At 38.1% G+C, this 20900-nt stretch overlaps 6 protein-coding genes and 1 long non-coding RNA gene across 7 annotated transcripts; 6 read left to right on the forward strand and 1 right to left on the reverse strand.

Moving 5' to 3' along the window:
• Window positions 354-2023, forward strand: LOC108662676. The gene is made up of 2 exons (XR_001928628.1): window positions 354-664; window positions 1637-2023. It is a non-coding gene; the product is annotated as an uncharacterized LOC108662676 (long non-coding RNA).
• On the forward strand, window positions 2323-4004 carry LOC18593570. Its single transcript, XM_018124184.1, has 2 exons — window positions 2323-2408; window positions 3219-4004. The coding sequence occupies exon 2, from the start codon at window positions 3219-3221 to the stop codon at window positions 4002-4004; it is 786 nt and encodes a 261-aa protein (XP_017979673.1). The 5' UTR covers window positions 2323-2408.
• Window positions 4076-5996, forward strand: LOC18593571. Its single transcript, XM_007020854.2, has 6 exons — window positions 4076-4208; window positions 4287-4691; window positions 4767-4961; window positions 5075-5185; window positions 5393-5475; window positions 5612-5996. The coding sequence occupies exons 1-6, from the start codon at window positions 4095-4097 to the stop codon at window positions 5697-5699; spliced, it is 996 nt and encodes a 331-aa protein (XP_007020916.2). The 5' UTR covers window positions 4076-4094; the 3' UTR covers window positions 5700-5996.
• Window positions 6393-9094, reverse strand: LOC18593572. Its single transcript, XM_018124126.1, has one exon. It carries the CDS (start codon window positions 8971-8973, stop codon window positions 6586-6588), a length of 2388 nt encoding a protein of 795 aa, XP_017979615.1. The 5' UTR covers window positions 8974-9094; the 3' UTR covers window positions 6393-6585.
• LOC18593573 lies at window positions 10507-12972 on the forward strand. Its single transcript, XM_007020857.2, has one exon. The coding sequence runs from the start codon at window positions 10760-10762 to the stop codon at window positions 12794-12796; it is 2037 nt and encodes a 678-aa protein (XP_007020919.2). The 5' UTR covers window positions 10507-10759; the 3' UTR covers window positions 12797-12972.
• Window positions 14102-16288, forward strand: LOC18593575. The gene has a single exon (XM_018124185.1). The coding sequence runs from the start codon at window positions 14102-14104 to the stop codon at window positions 16286-16288; it is 2187 nt and encodes a 728-aa protein (XP_017979674.1).
• LOC18593576 lies at window positions 18855-20843 on the forward strand. The gene has a single exon (XM_018124186.1). The coding sequence runs from the start codon at window positions 18855-18857 to the stop codon at window positions 20841-20843; it is 1989 nt and encodes a 662-aa protein (XP_017979675.1).

Genomic DNA, 20900 nt, shown 5'->3' on the forward strand with positions numbered 1-20900 from the left:
ATTAAGAAAATTGAACTTGATTTTATAATTTAATATAATATTAAATTACTATGTAATTTAATTTAGTTTATTTTATTTTTCTTAATTGGCATTGGTTTTTTTAATGCATTTTCAACTTTTGTAACATTAATTATTAATTAATTAATAATAGTTAAAAAAATATAAGAGACGAGGGAAGTGAGCTTAATCTCATGGCTTCCTTGGGCCCCAAATAAAAGCTAATCATGGCGTCCTCGGCCCCAAAAAGAGCCCATCTTTCCTTCAAGGCCCAGCCCACTATCCTATCAAGTTTCATGGCTAATTGTAATTTCATGACATATCGAGGATCAATCAAGTAATTTCCATTGATTCATCTTGTTCTTTAAAGCGGCTAAACCCCTAATCTCTTTATTTCCTAATCGAAGCATTTCCTGTTTCCACTTCCCCTCAATCGGCACCAAATTTTGTATTTTTTTCTTAAATTTCTTCACTGATTATTTCTCATTTTGATGTTCGCTTGAGAAAAATCTTTTCTTTTTCAATGGCGATTTCTTTCTCTTTTTCTTGGTTTTTTTTTAAATGAATCCCTATGAAGAATTAATCCCAGAAGTAAAGTAAAAGTAGTGGACCGATTTATTTCCATTGACGAATATCCAATTCCGAGGGATGATTAACATTTCAGCTGGTTTTTTTCATTTTTTTTATAAATTCGAAGTACAAATTTCATATTTTTGTATCTCAATGATGTTTGGATATATTTTGTGTTAAAAGTAGCCTGATTTATTGATGATAATTCCATATCTGAGAGATGCCCGTGGTTGCTCTTTCTGGGTTTTCATTGTTATGTCTTGAATAATCTCCTTTTCATGAATTAACTCATTTTGTTGATTAAAACAAATGTCATTTTATATTGAAAAAATTATTTTTTTTAATAAAAGTTTGCATCCCTATGATGAATTTCTATTGAATTTTATAAGTTGATAGGCCTGACCTGCTCTGAAGAATAGATAATTTTGAGGGATGTTAATCTTCTTCTTTTTTTTCTTAATTTCATCTCATTTTTAATCATGATATGTTGTAGATTATTTTGTTTTTTGCTCTGTTTTCAAGGGATGGGCATATCTTAAATATGCTAATTAGATAATCTAATTATTTTCAGTAATATGCTTCTTGATTTTATTTTTGGGATTGGAATTTGACTTGCATCCCTGTGAAGAGTAATCATGTAAATTAAAAGTAGTGGACTGATTTTGATTGATGATTAATGCATCTGAGGGATGCATACTCTTAATTTGTCAGAAAAAAAATGATTATTTTATTTAATTTCTATCTATATGCTTGAAGCTTTAGATTCACATTTTGTTCTTTTTCTCCTTGAAAATGTCTGGTTATGAGCTGTTTCAGAAGTGATTCTTTGTCTTTGCAAATCTGGAAAATTGTTTAGATTAAGTACTTGCTTCTCAGCCTGTGTCTTTTGTGTATTTATTAGTTTCTTTGCATCCCTATGATGATGGATGTGCATGTTAAGAGCATGTTATGATTATGGATGCATATTTTCTCATTGAATTGTTATTCTCTAGGAAAAAGGGTTTTATTGGGAAAAAGGGTCTAATGAACTTAAATTTTCATCATGTTTGTTCCATGTGTTTGCTAACAGGCTGTAGAAATGGACATTCTTGGCTATTTTGACATTCTTGACTATTTTGATAATGGAGATTTGTCAATTTGGTTGAGCAAATTCATAGGAAAAAGATTGAAAGAATCCAACTCGTGCGCCGGAGGCCGGAGAACAACGGCCAGAGAAGTTTTTCAGTTGTGAAAGAGTGGATGTATGATGCTAGAAATGTAGAAAGTGTTAAAACAGCTCAAGAATTTTGCTGTCTATATGATGTATTTTGTTCATTCTATTTGATGTAGAAAGTGTAAAAGTTTAATATTGGTATGCAAATTGCATAAGCTTTTTTTTATTATTATTTTGAAGAGCACAAATTGCTTAAGATTGAGATGCAAATTGAGAAAATGATTCTTTCCCTCTTCCGTTGGACTCACCCTGTCACCCACTGTATGTAAAAACACAAAGTTTTGAGGCTTGAAAAGCTTTCCTAAAAGGAAATCCACATTTGTAATCTTCTAATGAACAAATTAGTTGAAGTAAAGGGGAACAATCATTTGGTTCGAGTAGGATTTATTACAGCTACAGCCACCAACCAATCCAAGTCCTCATGGCATCAGCTGCATGCTCCATGCAATTAAAAACAAACGGTTGAATATGAATCGCCCTGCCTTTAATCACTCCACGCAGTTCAAATGAACATCTCACTTTGAACATCTCATTCCAGCTTTCGCTTCTTCCTCTCAAAAATTCATAGATTACATCTTCTTCACTCTGTCATCTCTGCCTTCTCAGCTTTGTCTTCAAGTCGTCACTGGTATGTTTTTTGTTTGTCGCTATTTTTTTTTTTTTGGTTGAAAGAGAAAGACATTTCAAAGGCACACACATAAGCATCACATGGCATCATCACATTGTCATCATCTAGTTGATAATATGCAAGCACAACACAGTAACCCAAATGTTTGGGGATTTTATTGACAATCACAGTCACTGACAAACATGAACCATTCGGCTAAAGGTAGTAGATACCACCAAAGGGGGCATCCCCCAAGCCTTTTTTTTAGTAGTAGCAATTATGGCATGAACTCCATTCAGAGATTTACCACCAGTCTGATTTACTCATCATTGTCATCATGGCGCCTGTGGTGGTGGTGCTTATAGCGGCGATGCTTCTTTTCTTCGTCATCATCAGAGTTGTCATCCCTATATTTCTTGCGGCCATAACCTTCATCACCACCATAGCCATGACTCTTCCTCTTTTCATCATCCGAATCATCATTTTGCCTCCCATAACTCGGCTTCCTATACCCTCCTTCCTCTTCATCCGATCTCTCAGAATTTGGTTTCCTCTTCATCGTTTCAACATGGTGTGTAGCAACTTGGATTGATAGGCATAGTGTGCAGTAATTTAGGATTTTGATGCATGGCATGTAGTAATTTAGGATTTTCAGGCATGATGTGTAGCAACCAAAGATTTTTAAATGTGATGTATAATAACTTAGTTATTAGACATAACATGTAAAAATATTGCACTTGTTCTACATGGCATGTAACAATATTAATTTTTTTTGTAAATGATGTGTAGTTTCTTTGAGTTAACTGTTCATTACGTGTAGCTTACATCCAGATGGATTTTAGAGAATACGAGAACCTTGAAGCTTCGCTTGTTGTTACGAGGGACAAGTGGGCCTTCAAAGTCGGCATTACCACTCACTGTAAGTGGTCACACCTACAATACATAAAAAAGACACTTCTAGCGGTAGGGGAGTACAATGCCGTGAAGGCTACGTGCTTCGGCATGCTGTTGGACGTATATCCACAAGGCTTCTTCTGTGCTGGTCTCCTGCAGAACATCATGCAACGCAGAATCACTGAACCAGACGCAATGGAGCATGAGTTCTGGTTTGCCATAGGCAAGATCAAGGCTCGCTTCTCCAAGCGTGAGTTTTGCCTTGTGACAGGATTGAAGTTCGGCCCCATGACAGATGTTTTCTCACGTCTCTACAAGCTAGTCCCTGGAGGAATTCACTCCAGATACTGGAAAGGGAAGAATGTGAAGTTGTTGACAGTGCTTAAGAGGTTCCAGAAAGGCAAATTTGAGCAGTCAGGAGACGCAACAAAGATTGCCCTCGTCTTGCTCGCAAATAATATATTATTCGGACAAGACTATAGAAGATGTGTAACGCTGTGGCTGTTGATGTTGGTCGAGGATATTGAAGCCTGGAATGCATTCCCATGGGATCACTATGTATGGAGGTTGACTGCGGACTATTTATTAAGGGGGTTTGAAGTTCCTCCAGTAACGTCGGAGAAGCCTAAACTTTTCCGCTACAACCTATACGGATTTGTATGGGCGATACAATTAATGTTACCTAATGTTTTCCATTTTCCTTTTCTCATAATATTTTATTAAGGCATGTCGTATAACATTTAAGTGATTATAATGTTTACAATTGATTTGTAATTTTGGGCAATAGAAGCCATTCCTGCTTTCCAAAACTTAATGGCCTTACACGTTAAGAAAGACAACGTTTATCCACGAATGTGTAAATGGGAGTGCAAGCACAAGCCGAAGTTGTTCTACCAGGCGGTGAAAAATTTAGAATCCACTCAGCAGGTGAGCAAAACGCTACTAGTTTTTTATTGTCGTATGTGAACTATTTTTCAAACTAATTACAATGTATGTTTTGTGCAGTTGTGGGCACACCACATCTTGGAGCCCACCCCGGAGGAGGAAGAAATGCCATATTGGGTTGACATAACTGTCTCTCTATCTAAGGGACATCAGTACGTTCCAATATGGCATTTGAAGGATCGAGTTGCAGGAGGTGTCCATTTAAGAGAGAAAAGGAGAGCATTGAAGCAGAAAAGAGCTAATGATGGCGTTAAGCGGAGGCACATTGACATATCTGGAGAGGACAACCAGTCATGCCCTCATTTGGTGGACGACGAGGTCGATGTCACTCCAGCTGCTCAATCTCAGAGGCACATGCCGCCCCCTCCTCAGACGCACACAGCATCCCCAACAACATCAGTTGCCCGTTGTCGTACATCAGCACGAGTGCCACCTCATCGCTTTGTTCACATCGCCCAATCGTCGGTGAGGACAGTTCTTTGTATAACCAACAATCCCTTGTTTTACAATTGACTAACATCTTATTCGATCTTATTGCAGTTGCGAAGGGGGACGGTAAATGACGATTTGGTCAGAATGCGTGACTTGAGACGAGCTGCGGGCAAACTGAGGCGACTATGGAAGAAGGACATGCAATCAATAGAGGACCGGCTAAGGCAGGAGTGGAAAAAGGACATGCAGTCACTGGAGGACCGGCTTTTACATCGGCTTCTCAATTTCTCAGCAGTCACTAAAGTATATATGAGCTTCTAGCTTCTGTTGTTTTTTTCACGTAGCATTTAGGATGTGTTTGAGTTTTTTGTACTGTTTTTTAGGATGTATATGTTCTCATTTTTCTCATTGTGTAGGGTGGCTTTACCGGTCCACACGATGGAACACCCAACGATGATGGCAATACCCACGGGGTTCATGGCAGTGGTGACGGTGTTGATGGTGATAGTGGTGGCAACGAGCAACCAGTAAAACCTCTCCTTCCTTGCCTCTTTTGTTGTCGTTTTCTTGTTGCTAATATATCTTTTTTTTTACACTGCTGGTTTCTTTCATGGTATTTCTTTTTTTTTTACCAAAGTTTTTTTTTTTCTCATGTTTGTCAAATTTATTATAGTAATTAATAATTAAAAATAATTATATGGAAATTCTAACGTGATATTGCCTTTTTACAACAGGACAAGGTCTGTGATATATGTGGTGATGTTGGCTTTCAAGAACTGATTATAACTTGCTCCCAATGCTCTATCGGGCATCACAAGTAAGATTACCATCACTCAATCTTAAGTTTCAATGCTTGTAATCAATTAAATTAAGAAGCAGATTTCTTGCTTGATTCATATGTAGTTTATTTGTTTGACCTTCAATTCTGAAAATAACGTTCGTTCTTTTGGAAGGTATTGCAAGCAGGCTCTAGCGATGGATGCGCTTGAAGATTGGGTTTGTGAAGCATGTCTGAAAGCAGTACCTTCACACTCGACATGATAGCATCCAGACTTGGAAGCTAAAAGCAGAAGGCAAGGGCCAGAGCCTATGTATATATTTGATTCAGTACAAATTTTGCATAGATGATTAATATAAGGTGGATCACTGTATCATGGCTGTCAATTCACGACCCCACTACAAGCAATATATTTGTTCCAACTGTCAAAAATGGATGTGGAAAGCTTCTGCAACTTCTACAATTGAGAATCATGTTGTTCATATTGTTTGTAAGCTGAACACAAATGAAAATCAGCCTTTTTTGTATTTCTTAGATATGAAAAACAGTGTCTGCTGACTGCTGGGAATATGATCTTTGTTTCACACATTTTGGCATAAAGGTCTGGTCTCAATATTCTCTTCCTATAGCTTATGGCAAATGCTGTCAATCACTCCCATCCTAAATAATGTTGGAATCTAACTACTCTAATAAGCAAGGGTTAGACACCATGAAAATACTCCAAAGAACATGTACCCTTCAACTATATATTAAACCAAAAGAGATTAATACAGTAACGTTAAGCCATACAATTCTTTTTTTTAACTTGCTAAGATGGTTTTTAACATAAATTAAACCAAAAGAGAGTGGCCTCAGAGTATGAAAAATCCCAGATTATGTATCTGACTGTGAAGTCACCACCCATTCACTGTGTTACAAAGAAGATAATTGCATATCAGGTTTTACTATAGAGAAGCTTGAAGTAATTAGAGCTATTGTTTTGACTGAGATGAATACCAACTAAAAACATAAGTTTACATGAAACATGTACTCTCATATCTAGCTGATGATCTACCACAGATTCTACTTCCATCAAGTTCAATCTGACTAATGATTCAGATATTTACAGAAAAATGACTAAACCAAGGTAGCTCATGTTGTTACCATTGACTAACCTTTTCTTGCTGCTTTTATCTCAGCAACCAGTCTTTCCAGCCGGCCAATCCTTGCTTCGAGATCTAGCAATGTCAGTTTATCTTTATCATGAGGATCCATAGAACGACTTCGAGGATAACTTACTGACTTCTCATCATTTCTACACTCTTTATTCTCCATATTCTCCATACTGTCATGCTTACTAGCAGGTCTTAATGTTTTTTTGGCAGTCACTTCACCTTCATTGACAGAATCTCCGACTTCCATTGTATCGTGGTTAGGAGGAAAATCAGGAGTACCTAAGGCAGTTACTTCACCTTCGTTAACAGAACCCCTGGCTTCCAGTACCATATTGTGTTTGAGATGAAAACTAGGAGGAACTAGAGGAGTTACTTCATCTTCATCTACGCATTTGGGAGGAAAACCAGTAGAAACTGAGGGAGTCACCTTATCTTCATTAACAGAACCCTTGGTTTGCACCAAACATTCTTTGGGAGGAGAACCAGGAGGAAATGGAGAACTACTAAGGTCCTTCTGAATTACAAAATTAGGCGGTGGGTCTTTTAAAGGCTTGAAAAGAGAGCTAGCTGAAGTAGTCTCATTCTTATCGTCATTGTTTACTGCTGAAGCAAATGCTAGACCTTTCGAGCCCTTTGGAGGAAATTCATGAGGAATTGAAGCATTGTTGCCTTTCTTCTTTCTTTTTGAGCTTTGGGCCACAACACCTGCATTACGAACTTCCTTCTTCCATCTTGGATACTGAACTAGCTTTTTCAATTTTTTCAGTGGATAACCGAGATCAGAAGTGGCATTTTTACCTTCCTCCTTTAGTGTTAAAAGCCGGCGAGATCGATTCAAAATCTTATGATAGAAATCAGGTCTAGTTGAAGTAAATGTACCTTCCTTTGCTCTTTTTGATTTCTTTGTGTTTATTTCAGAACCCAGAAAGCCATTACCTTCACTCATCCTTAACACATTTTTACTTACCTCTTGGGGGTTCAACACTGATTGCTTCCACCACTCCAAGTACTGAGCAGTAACATCTGCCTCAAAAAGCCTGGGCGGAATATACAACTTCCCACCATCAACAGACTTATTGTAATCAGCCCATGCAATCTCAGGAGTACCATTTGATCGGGGAACACAACCAGGAATATCCTGATCCATTCCAAACTGCAGTGCTACTCGATGTGGAAGGTACTGCTCTATACAGTCATGTCCAACTAGCTCCGAAACCCTCAAGCATCGAGCAAATGACAGCAATTCATCATCTAACTTTGAATCAAGCAATATCCACATTCCATTGTCTCCATAACACTTAGCACCATCACAGTTTGTTATTTTCCTAACATAAGGACGCCAAACAAACCTTTCCTCGGCTGAATCTAGAACTGAGCACACATCTTGCACTTCGCAATTTAGGCCATTCCACAAAGCAAACCTTGGCTCACCATTTTTAATCAAATTAGGCCTCAGTTGTAAGTCCAAAAATCTCTCCCAGATCCAAACCTGGACTAGTGCAAGTGGTGACCAAAGGGTAATTGCTAGTGCAACATTTCCATCATCATAATTGGACTCTAACTGAGTTGAAGCAACAATATTTTGCTTTAACCAACTCAAATCTCTGTAAATATTAGCAAGAACAGCAGGTGCAAGTGCAAATCTAGTCCCCCTAGCAAGGTGTATAGCAATAGAGAAAACACTTTCAACAACAGTATTAAAAGACGATGGCAAAACAAACCTTGATAACCATAATGCAAGAAAAGCCTCATGCTCGACTGTGCTATCATCACTGTGCATGAATTTCCTCATCCATAAATACTGGCAGGCCTTTTTACATGTACTCTTATAGATTTCTTTCCTTGCACTCTTAAGTTTCTCTCTTATCTCCTTCATTTCCGCTGTTTCAACAGGGGTAAAAACAGGGGACCCCAACACAGAATAACCCCCCAGGATTTTGACGTCTTCCAATGTGATAGTTGCCTCACCCCAAGAGAAGATGAAACTTTTGGTTTCATGGCACCATTTTTCTGCAACCCCAAATACCAAATTGTTGTTTCTTTCTATCCTATACGTAGAATTCATGATAGCTTCAGAAATACCAGCTTTCTTCCATGTAGACTCATGCAAAGAAGCCATCTTGACAACCCAAGTTTTCCAATCCTTTTGTGGGTATATCCAGCCATGGAACTTGACTTCTAAAGGCCGTTTCTTGGGCTCAAAAGTGGTTAGTGAAGAGGAAAGATAGTGTCTTGGGTGCTTAGCAACTGTTGTTCCATCCATAGAGCCTGAGCCAATGGAAGGTTTGATGAAATGGCCCGTTCTCAGTTTAACGTTCTTACCAGCAGGTGAAACCATAAGCTCTACTCTTTTTTCGACAATGGAATTTGAGGAGTCCTCCATTGTCAAGAAAGGAGCTTTTCCTGGCAAAAGAGTACCTTTGGTTTCACTAAAAAGAGAGTTTTTGAAGGGTCAAGCCATGAATCGACTTTTGAGGAGACAGAAAGGTTCTTCCATTATCTATCTTTTTTGCATACACTGGATTAAGACTATCCAGCTTCCCTTACAATTACCTTAAATGTATTTTTTCGGTAAAAGTGAACCAATCAGAATCTGGTAAAAAAATGATAAAAAAAGCAAAGCTATAGTTGGTTTTAATCATACTATCGAGATCTTGCGATCAGTTGGGTGGCATTTTGGTAAATATGACTGTTCTCAAGAGTGAATTTCGGCTGCAAAACTCTTTGTCTTTAATAGTTACTTCTGAATAGCGTATGTCAGGCTCTGAATCAGTCAGTCCATGTAAGGTGGCAGGGATATGGGAAGCACTATGATACAGTTTGGTTTATGATACTCTTAGTGAGTCCTTTGCCTCTGCCTTTACACTTTTAGGACTTTGATTCCATCATTAGATCAACGGTCATCAAACACACTGATTTCTGTATCCTTAACTTCAGTATGTGTTATAACTAATCATGTCTAATAAATGGATAGAATAAGAAGTTGTGAAAGTGAAAGTCAGTCTTTTACTTCCATTAATTGATTACTGATAAACCAGCTTCCGGTTGGTGAAAGACAAAAAAAAAGTAGGAAGTGACAGTAAACAACCATTATTTGGTATAGTTTTTTTTTATATAGAAAAATACCCATCATCGTCACTGGCTCTCCCTCTCTCCTGCCCACTTTCTCCTATGTGTGCGGATGCACTATCCTGTATGGCCATGGAAACTTGATTGAGGCAGCCAGGCAGGTAATCATGCCCACTAACCTAAACGGCAAAGCCAAATTTTTATCCTGAAAATGAAAAGAAGTTAAAAATAAGAGAATGTTGAAAGAAAATGGTTGGGTGGTCAAAGGCAATTGGGACCATATACTCGGGATAATGTCAATGCCTAGCTAACAGGCCTTGTGAAAACCATTTCTTGGATAAGTATGCTTAACATTTAACAACATATCAGAATTAAATCTTAGAGGCAAACTAAGAAGTTATCATGTCCAATCTACATATAATTTTCCGTATCCAATTAGACATATGATTTTGGCCTGAAAATATTTGGCTCTAAGCTTCACCATTTCCTTAAAGTTGTCAAATTGAAGCATGAATTTTCTTCCAGTGAGCCAATGAAGCTGTTTTTGTACATTATCATTTCTCAGGTTCGGTGGCAGTTAAATATGTGTATTAATGGCAACTTTATTACTCTAATTATATGGTAAGTTTGCCAGGGAAAGGAACTAAAATTCTGTACTTTCAGTTACTCAGTCACAAGCAACATCCAATAGTTGTGTTTAGCATGTAGTGGGCTTATTTCACGGCTGAAAGAGGATGGTATGTTTTTGGTTTTACGGCAAATTTTAAACCTCTAGACTGTTCAAATCTTTACACCATTTTCACACTCTTTTCTTTTCTTTCCTCTTCTTGTGTTTTCAAAATATGGCAAAAGAACACTCTCATTCGATTTTTCAACTATCTAGAGATGAAAAATTGATATGTCCCAAAGATAGGAAAACCTTGGTGAGAACTGCCAGGTTCCTGAAACCATGTGTCCAAACTGTGTCACAAGCTGTTACAGTTCCCAACACTCCTTTGTTGTTTGATATCTTCTCTCAAAACCTTAAATAGTGGCCTGAAAATGTCGACATAAAAGGCTGGCATGTTTCTCAAAAACGTTGGGAAGAATGGGTTGATAGGATGGCTGGAAAATATGGTGCCTTGTGGAACCTGACAGGCATATGCGATGCCATCATGAGTTCTAGATATGAAATCAGGTGTAACAAGGATTTGATTCTTGGGTTGGTTGAGTTTTGGTGTCCTGAAACTAATACATTTGTTTTTCCATGGGGAGAAGCTACTGTTACTCTTGAAGATGTGATGATTCTTGGAGGGTTTTCAACACTTGGAGAGTCGGTCAGAAGACCTCTAGAAGGGAAGTCGGTGAAGATTGAGGAAGAGTTGAACAGGAAACGTTTGATCATGTCAAGAAACAAGTCAAGGAAGGCTACTCATGGTTGTTGGATAAAGCATTTCATGGAAGAAGAAAGGGAATATGAACATGTAGCATTCTTGTCACTCTGGCTGTCAAGGTATGTTTTCCCTTCTCTGCCTGAGAAAATTGTTGCTAAGCATGTTTTTCCAGTTGCCATTCATTTGTCTTCAAACACAAGAACGGCACTTGCCCCAGCAGTTCTTGCAAGCCTTTACAAAAATCTGACATTGTTGAAAAACCAAGCAATGTCTTCTCGTGAGGAAATGTCAATGACTGCTTCAGGTCCATTGAGACTTCTGCAATCATGGGCTTTTGAGCGGTTTCCTTCTCTTGGTCCAGGTATTCCCAATACCCTCAAGCCTGGAGAGCCTAGAGCTGCTCGATTTCATAGACTGAATGCGAAAATTAGCCTGCCACTTGTTAGATCAGTACTTAGATTGCCAGATAATTTTAGGTGGCGGCCATATATTGCTGATTTGAAAAACTGGGGCCATCCATCCTACTACAAGGAGACTAAATTATTAGCTTTTGATTGTAATGACCCAGATGAGGACCTAAAGTCTTTTGCTAGATGCTTGCATACCTCTTTGTTAGTTGGACTAGATTGTAAAGAAGAGTATTTGCCACACAGGGTGGCAATGCAGTTTGGATACGATCAAGATCTTCCTGCTGCCTTCCCTGTTTGTAGCATGCCATGGGAGAATGCTAGGTTTGCTGTTCCGCCAAGGTCTTTTGAGCCCTGTGCATCAGTTAGATACTTCAATTGGTGGATTAGATCTAAGTCAGCTCGAAAAGCAGCTTTGAGGGATGTCAAAAGAACTCAGAATAGAAGCCCACAGTCAGTTCTGGCTAAAAGAAATGTGGAAAAGTCCCCTCCTTCAATTGAATTTGATGTGAAGAAACCAAAGACATTAGTATCAAAGCTTTCAACAAAAACTGAAGGATGTTGTTCTTCATTGGCAACTGAATATGCAGCCAAAACTAGAACACAAATGATTTGGGATTATACTGATGAGCATTACTACCCAATGTGCTCACTGCGCCAGAAGATAGAACCACATGTATTACCACCAGTTTGGGTGGAAAGGACCGAAGTTAATTCCAAAGGTTTGAGAACAATGTGTAGTTTGAAAAGTACTAACTCATTTTCTCAAGTTTCTGCTGATAACAACATCGAAGAGAGCCATGCCTCAGTCAATTCTGAATTGTCCTCTAAGATCAAGAGACAGGCATTTAAAGAGTATGATGATACTGAGCGCTTGAAGCATATTTCTGGCACCCCAAATAAAAGAGCTGGCTTTCATAAAGCTTCACCATGCTGCCAATATCGAACCACTGGTTCCCCAACTTCAATAGTAGCTAATGGAAATTTGAGAAAGAGAAAGTTCTCCTCCACAATTGCAGGAAGAAGCAAAGCAACCACTCTGCCTCTTGATGGCACTGCTGAAAGACAAATGAATGCTGGTGGTTCTGACCAAAAACTTAAGAGGATTGTTAAAGAAGGGAGGAAGGCACTGGATGTAACTGAGCATAGAGCAAGAGTTGAACGGAAGAAAAGATTTGAAGGATCACTTAAAGGTATTGGTAAAGAAAGCAAGACAAGAATGGTTGAAGGGTTTCACAAGAACTCTGAAAATGTTACCATCAAAGGTACGATTTCATGTTCACTTCTGAAATTTGGACTAGAATTAGAAGGAAGGCTAAGGAGATTGGAGAAACTGGCAGGGATAAGCCCAAAATGAAGAACAAGGAAAACCAGAAACAGAAGAAACTTACAGTTCTCTGACTTTTCTTCTTCATGCTAAGCTGTTATCCTCATTTCATTTTGTCTCCTCAAGTTATTGAAGTGGAATCTGAACTTCATTGTTTAGAACTAATATAGTCATTTTGTAATATTTACTTGTTTTATTATGCTTGAACCTGGATAATTTAATGAATTTTTCTCTTATACTATTCAAGGGTTAAATTTTAGAAGATCCTACTGCCTTCATATTCTATAACATTTGCATAGCTCGAAATATTTTAAGGTTATTAACCTGAGTTATTGCATTATGCCAGTAAATTGTGAATTTGATGCTGATAACCACTTCAAAGGCGACTTTCCATATACAAATCCAATCATATTGACTGTTTGTCTGTTCAGATGTTTTTAACCAAGGTGGTTAGTTAAGTATTCAATATCTAGAAAGTAACACAGAATTAAAATGAATACATTCAGAATTAATTTAGCATGGTGGCATTGTCGGGTTAGACCATTTGATTCCATAGTATTGCTTTACAAGTTTAAAATCAGATTTGCATACTGAAAGGCAGGACATGCAAAATTACGGAAACAAATAGTTAGTATGCAAGTTAACTTCAACCTGAATGTCAAAACCCATATTTTACTTTAAGAAATAGTCATTTGACTAGGATGTATAAAGCTGTCTCTCTTGAAGCAATTTGAAACTGAAAAATTGGTGATTCAAGCATTGCATATGGTCCCATTTGAGTGTAATGGTACAAAACCATTAGCAGATTGGTATAAAGGTTGAAAATATTAGAAAACCAAACCTTTTCAGGATTTCCTCAAATGGATCCAAATTATCTTCAGGCCTAAGCATGGAGGAGTTGTAATGGTGTGCCAAGGTATACTTGTTATTGCAGGGAGTCAAACATACCCTTTTGAACTGCAGTGATACTTTCTTTAATTTCCCTAGCAGAAACCATCCCATCTTTGTTAAATATTTTTGTCATATGTGTGGGGTTTTATCCCAATTATTATAACAATAAAGAAACCATCCTAGTAAACATAAAATTAGGCCCAAGGTCTGAACTCTAAAGGCTGCATTTTGTTTCCTTCCTGAGCTAAGCAAATCAGTACTCAATAAAAGCTGCAGGATCACAAAACTAGAACTATGCCAGCTTTGCACATGAAGCTTTACCGGCCAAAAAAATCGCCAAAGATAGTGACTTGGAGTTACAACGGAAAAAAGTGTGATTTTTACAACAAAGGCACCAACTTTTATCCCTTGTGAAAGATTTTGTGAAAATTTCCAACAGCAACAATGGAGAAGCAATCAGACACCATTTTTGAAGCGAGGGAAGAGCTCATGGTTTCACCAACTGGTGGATACCCTACACTAAGAAAAGCCCACTTTCTCAAACCAGCTGCCACCTCCAATAATGGAAACGTTTCTGAGCTTCCTTCAGATTGTTTCTCCCCCAAGCCCCTTACATATGACCTCAAAGACTTGTCAGAGAAAATGTTATTCAGAGGCTGGAAACGTCCAACAGAGAAATGGAAAAGATGGGTTCAAAACATGCATTCCAAGTACCAAGCTTTATGGAAGCAAGTTGGTATTTATGAGGCAGTCATGAGTTCCAGATATGATATGAAACAACACAAAGAACTTGTTCTTGGCCTTGCTGAAAAATGGTGTCTTGATACTAATACTTTTATCTTTCCTTGGGGTGAAGCAACAATAACCTTGGAAGATGTGATGGTCTCTGGGGGTTATTCTGTTCTTGGTGTATCTGTTTTAAGCCCTCTGAAGACTAAACAACTGGTTGAAGTTAAAGAAAAACTAATTAAAGGGCGCAAAGAAGCTGCAAGAGCAAGATCTTTAGCTGCCTCGCATAAATCATGGATGGACTATTTCATGGGAACTGGGCATGACCTCGAGCATGAAGCATTCCTTTCTTTATGGTTATCCAACTTTGTTCTTGTTAATTCTGTTTCATTTCAACGTATAGGAAAACATGTTTTTCCTATTGCCATTCATTTGGCTAGAGGTACCAGGGTTGCCCTTGCACCAGCAGTGTTATCTAGCATATATAGGGACTTGAGTCTATTGAAAGGTTGGTTCTTTAGCTCAAATGTTGTGCAAACTAATAAGTTGCTTCATCTTTATGCACCATTTCAGTTAGTGCAGCTTTGGGTTTGGGAAAGATTTCCAAGACTGCGGCCACTGCCTAATTCCATCTCACTTGGTGAGCCAAGAGCAGCAAGATGGCATAGGCTTAAGATGAATGCTGGTGATGTGAAGTTGGCCATAGACTCGGCAGGAACAGGTTTTCAATGGCGGCCTTATGCTATAGCAGATAATAATTGGTCTTTGCCAAAGTTTTATGGTGACAAGGAACAGTACATATTGAATGATTTTCATTTGGATGAAGAGATACAGTCCTTTGCTATGTTTTTAAGGGAAAGCGAGCTAGTTGGACTAGAAAGCATAGAGCAGTACCTTCCACATCGGGTTGCGATGCAGTTTGGAATGGATCAAGATCTTCCAGGATGCATTGCCAGATGCAACGAAAATCCTGAAATTGCTTGGAGAAATTACAGCAGGCCAATCCAAGATGCAGTGCTCTATATACCAGCTCGGCTTTTTGAGTCAGTTATTACCACACAGTACTCACATTGGTGGAAGCAATCAATGCTGGCTCAAGGTGATGCTATCAAGGCATTTGTTAGTAGGCGTAGAAGTCCAAGAAAATCACCAGATGCTTCGGTAAGGAAGAACGAGTGCTACATTCTCTTTTCTCCTGATCATCCTTTGAAATGTGGAGAAGTTAGCAGAGGAGATTCTGCTATGGAAAATGAAGATAGAGGGGTGGAAGTAGGGGGTCTGGTTCAGGAGGAGGACATGGAAGATCAATTAACAGTAACAGAATTGTTGACGCATGCTAAGCGTGATGGTGAAAAAACTGTAATGGGTGGTGAGAATGAGTCTCCCCTAGGTACTCAACGTTTGTTATCTTCAACTAAAGAAATTGAAACACTTGCAAAGCTAGAAGCAAATATGAAATCAGATCAAGTTAGCATACAAGTTTCTGTTAAGGACCAAGAAGATGTGATCTTGGAGAATATCGGTGAGGGTGACGAGATTGGTTGCACTCTGGCTGTTGATGTCCTGTCATTATCAGTTCGTGAAAATCAAAATGTGTCAACTTTCATTGCAGATAAAGAATATGTTAAAAATATCAAATCAGAAGGGAAACAGGAAGCAGAGGTTAGAAGAAATGAAAGTTCAATAGGAGAATCAAAAGGAGTGGTGGCAGATGATGTCAATAGCAAACCAAGTCTTAATGATGGAGCAGAAGGCAGTAGCACTCATGATCTTGCAACACTAGCAATTGAGCTTGAAGCTCGGATTTGCAGGCTTGAAAAACTGTCTGCTGAGCTGAAGGAAAAAAGATTACGCAAGAAATTGGAGAATCAATTTAAGGGAATTTCATCTGAACCACAGTAGTACAAAAACCTTGGTTTTATCTGCATACACTGCACATAGAATCAGTAGATTATCTAATTAATGTTAGTTCTTGCAGCTTAGACTGATGCATTTGGTTACAACTTTCTCTTGGAAGTAACTGATCCCAGAATTGACATGCAGCACATGAATAGAACTAAGTTTTTTCTGACCATAGCTAGTATCCTAGTTGAAACTTATACTAGAAAGGTTGAACAGCTAGTATGAAATGTAAGGTTATTTTACAATAGACAATGGGGAACACTATATGAAAATTTATTGTTTCTCTTTCCTTATGCTTCTGATTTTTGCTTTTATTTATACATGCTTCTTCCTTTAGAATTAGATTAGTTAATAGAGTGAGATTCACTTTTCAAAAAAAAAAAATAGAGTGAGATTCTCCACTAACCTTATTTGCTTAATTCCTCTATCATTTCTGATCTTAGCTTGACACATTACTCTGAGCTCATTGGTGGACTAAGTCTTTCTTATACATGCTGAATTGAGGACATAGTATTAAATTAATGCAATTATGTATTTCATTGTAAGTCATGAACAACATCTGCAAACTGCAGGACTCATGAATCAACCACTATCTTTTTGGGAATCACAAAACTATGCTGCATTCTAACAAGTAAACTTCATTGATTATATCAAGCAACTTTAGTTTAGTTGTTTGAATTGCTTCCACATTTAGCATTTCTGTTTTAAGCAGTGTGCAATTATACAGCTGCTTACTGTCTTATTTCCTTGAAGTTTAGGGGTGAAAATTTGGCTCAGTTAGTGAGTATTGTAGTTATAACCACCTTGAATATTTCTTTTCCCTTCTTTGCTTCATATTCACTACTTCCACTCTTTTGCATATACTTTCTCAAAATCCTAGGATCATATGGAACTTGCATATTATCTTACATAACAGCAGCTAGTTCTTGGCTTCTATTCAGGATGCAAACTGAAATCACAAGAGCACAAAGTCTCAGACTAGATGGTCTTTGATAATATCCAACTTCTTCTCTTCTTCCCTCTTTTCTTTGCTACTTGATATAATCAAAAGTCTTATGAGTAAATTTATTTCAACATGATCATATCTGTTTTCTCAGAAAGGTCCTTTCACTTGCCTTCTCTATCTGGATGATCGAATTCTTGAACTGAATTTAGTTGCTGGCTTACTTACTCTTAACAATCTGGTTGAGATCTTAGGCTACTTTAATATCAATTACACTATTATTCCATCACAAAATACTACAAACAAAGCTGAGGCATTATGTAACAGTTTTTTCTTTTAAAAACACTGATCTTTAGAATTGAAATGGTGCACATGACCTAGACTGAACGGTTTTGTTTTTAGCTTGAATATATTGGAACTAGACCCACCATTGAACTTCATTTATTCTTCTTTTCCTTTATTTGCATGGCTTCCTTTCTCATTAGATTGGAATACTATTAAGTTTCCACGGCCATAACTCTTTTACCATTTCTGATCTTAACTTGACAAATTGCTCTGTGACCATTGACTGGTTGAGAGATAAACTAAACTTGAAATGTAAACTCTCCTGAGACATCCAGTTGTCATGTGGTGTAGCCATTTGCACTGAACTTTAATTGGAAAACAAAAGACAAGTATTGAATCCTGGTTATTAATGATTCATTAATTAAGAGCAGGGAAACTGATGCAATGCTAATTTCCATGAATTTGATATAGTAAAGGAATAATAACAGAACAAAACAAGTCATGGTCTTAACTAACTTATTCTTAGTACCTAAAATTCTTTACTAATCCCTGTCATTAACTCAAATTTCTATGTAACAAAATAACACTCCCTGTTTTCATAACCTTTCCAATCTCAACCTTTTCAGGATTTATGATTTTCCCATTATAACAATGCTGTTGGGTTCTATTTCTTTCTTTCTTCTTGTTTCTTCTAGGAATTGAAAGGAAGGCCACTTGCCAAAGCTACAAGCTGGAATTCCTTATAGAATACCCTGGACAAAGGGATTTTATTACCCGAATGCCACTCTGATAACTGACACTGTGGTATTGCATTTCACTGGTGTTCTACATTCTGTGACCGAAATGCCTCCCATTTTTGAATCAGACAAATTTTACATGGAATCTTTGCTTGTAAGGCCACCGACATACCTCCACAGTAAAGTTCGTACCATTACTGCTTCAATACCCTTCACTTTTCCTATCCTTTTTTCTTTTTTTTTCCTCTTTTTCTTTCTTATAATTATCATTGAGATAACAAACAACTAAAACAGAAGGGTAGCTGTAATCTAAGTACATGACTGTCCAGCTGTTAAAAATCTGTGACTCCCCAGGTCGGCCTAGGATGGCAAAAACATGGACAGGATTGGTTTACTCCCATTTTCTCAAATAGCCAACAAAAAGAGAAGTGATTTTACCACAAATAATTTTGTTTTAGTAGAGCCTTCTTTCTCTTCGTAAACAAACAGAAAACTTGGTGTTCAATGGGGAGAAAAGTGTGATACAAGGGTTTCTTGTTTGCTAGTACTTTCTTCTATAAAGTGAGTCCATATCCAGTGAGAATCCTTTGATACACAAAAAATGGAGGAACCAACAGCAGAGGAAACCACAGTTGAAGAAAGAGAAGAGCTCATGGTTTCACCTTTTTCTGATGGAAAACCAAATTCGAGAACAGCCCATTTCCTCAAACCAACTTTATCTTCCATGGATGAACCAATCCCAAACCATTTTTCCCTCTCTGGTTCCTTTCTACCTCACACTTTTGAGCCTAAAAACTGGCCTCTAAAGGTCTGCTTTAATGGCTTGAGAACCCCAATGAAAAGCTGGCTTTTTTGGGTTGATATCCTGCGTCCCAAGTATCAACGTGTTTGGAAAAAGGCTGGTATCTTTGAAGCAATAATGAGTTCAACTTGCTTAATAAAAAAATATGATGATTTGGTAATTGGTTTGGCAGAAAAATGGAATCCTGAGATTAACACTTTCATCTTTCCCTGGGGTGAAGCAACAATATCTTTAGAGGATGTGATGGTTTTGGGAGGTTATTCTGTTATAGGCTTCCCTGTTACATTCCCTGGTGACAGCCAAGAACTCAAGGAAGTTGAAGACAAACTTCTTGAAGAATGCAGGAAAATTCAAAGGGATCGAGCAGCTAGAAGGGTCAGGCAAACAGAGTGGATAAAGATTTTCATGGGAAGTGGGAGAGATATTGAGCATGAAGCATTACTTTCATTGTGGTTATCAAGGTTTGTTTTCCAAAATATTGATGGAATAATTAGGAAGAGCATCTTTCCAATTGCATGCCGTTTAGCTAGGGGGGAAGCTATGGCACTAGGACCAGCCGTTTTGGCCAGAATCTATAGGGACTTGACTTTGTTGAAAGAAACCATTGTTGGTTCAACTAAATTTAAGGGTGGTGAGGTTGATGATTGTGTGTTAGCCATTACACTATGGTCACCAATGCAGTTGGTTCAACTTTGGGCGTGGGAAAGGTTCCCAGCATTGCAGCCAAAGCCTAATGTGATCCACAACTTTGAACCCAGATCAGCTAGATGGAGCAATGTAAAAATTGTGAAAGTTGAGAATGTGAGAATGGTTTTGGACTCAGCGGGTGAGACTTTTAATTGGAGGCCTTATGCTAAAGTTGTTAATTACTGGCAGTTTCATGAATTTTACAAGGAGAAAGAAGAGTGGATTTCAATTGATCAAAGCTTGAGTAAAGAATTATTATCTTTTGCTTTATGTTTGAGGCCTTCTGAGTTAGTTGGATTAGGATCAGGATGTGTACAGCAGTACCTGCCACATCGAGTAGCAATGCAGTTCGGAATTGATCAAGATATACCTTGTCACGTTGCTCGGTTCAATGAGACTCCAGAAATTGCTTGGAACAATTACCTGAGACCAATCAACGATAGAAAATTGTATATCCCATCTCGTTTCTTTAAGTCTGAGGTTACCATCCGGTACTTGGAGTGGTGGAAGAAGCTGTCAATGGTTGTTTACCAGGATGTGATGAAGGGTATTGTGAGAAGAAAAAGGAGTTCAAGGAAGAGGCCAGAACGAATACCATGGGTGAAAGCAAAAAAGGGGGAAAATGATGCCAGTGTTCCTCCTGGTTTTCCCCCCAAACTGAACAAGGTGAAATTTGAGCCTTTTGTTGAGGAAGTAAAACCTGAAGCTTTTGAGGTGTCTAGCAAGAAAGCTAGTGTCACTACTAGACCACTTGGTCGTGATAAATGCTCTCTGGCTAATGTTCAATTTCACTCACCTTCAATGGCACATAATGGAGGATTTGCAAAGATGGAGTTGTCCTTGGTACCAAAACAAGAGGTTATACATGTCAAGGCTCAGAATGAAGGATCAGCAAGAGTAAGGGGAGGGGCAAATGAGAGTGAAATTGGGTTACCATCATTTAATAACGAGAACATCAGCAGGTATGGTGAAAGCAATATCACCACACTCAACATGATAGCATCCAGACTTGAAGCTCGGGTTGCTAGGATAGAGAGAGTAGTTGCTGAGCTAAAAGCAGCAGGCAAGTTTGAAAGGAATCCAATCAAAGAAGACAGCTAAACAGAACCTGGGCCAGAGCCTAACTATATACTCGATTCAGTATATATTTTGCATAGG

The sequence above is a fragment of the Theobroma cacao genome, chromosome 7, assembly GCF_000208745.1.
Source record: "Theobroma cacao cultivar B97-61/B2 chromosome 7, Criollo_cocoa_genome_V2, whole genome shotgun sequence".
In the NCBI taxonomy this organism is placed as follows: domain Eukaryota; kingdom Viridiplantae; phylum Streptophyta; class Magnoliopsida; order Malvales; family Malvaceae; genus Theobroma; species Theobroma cacao.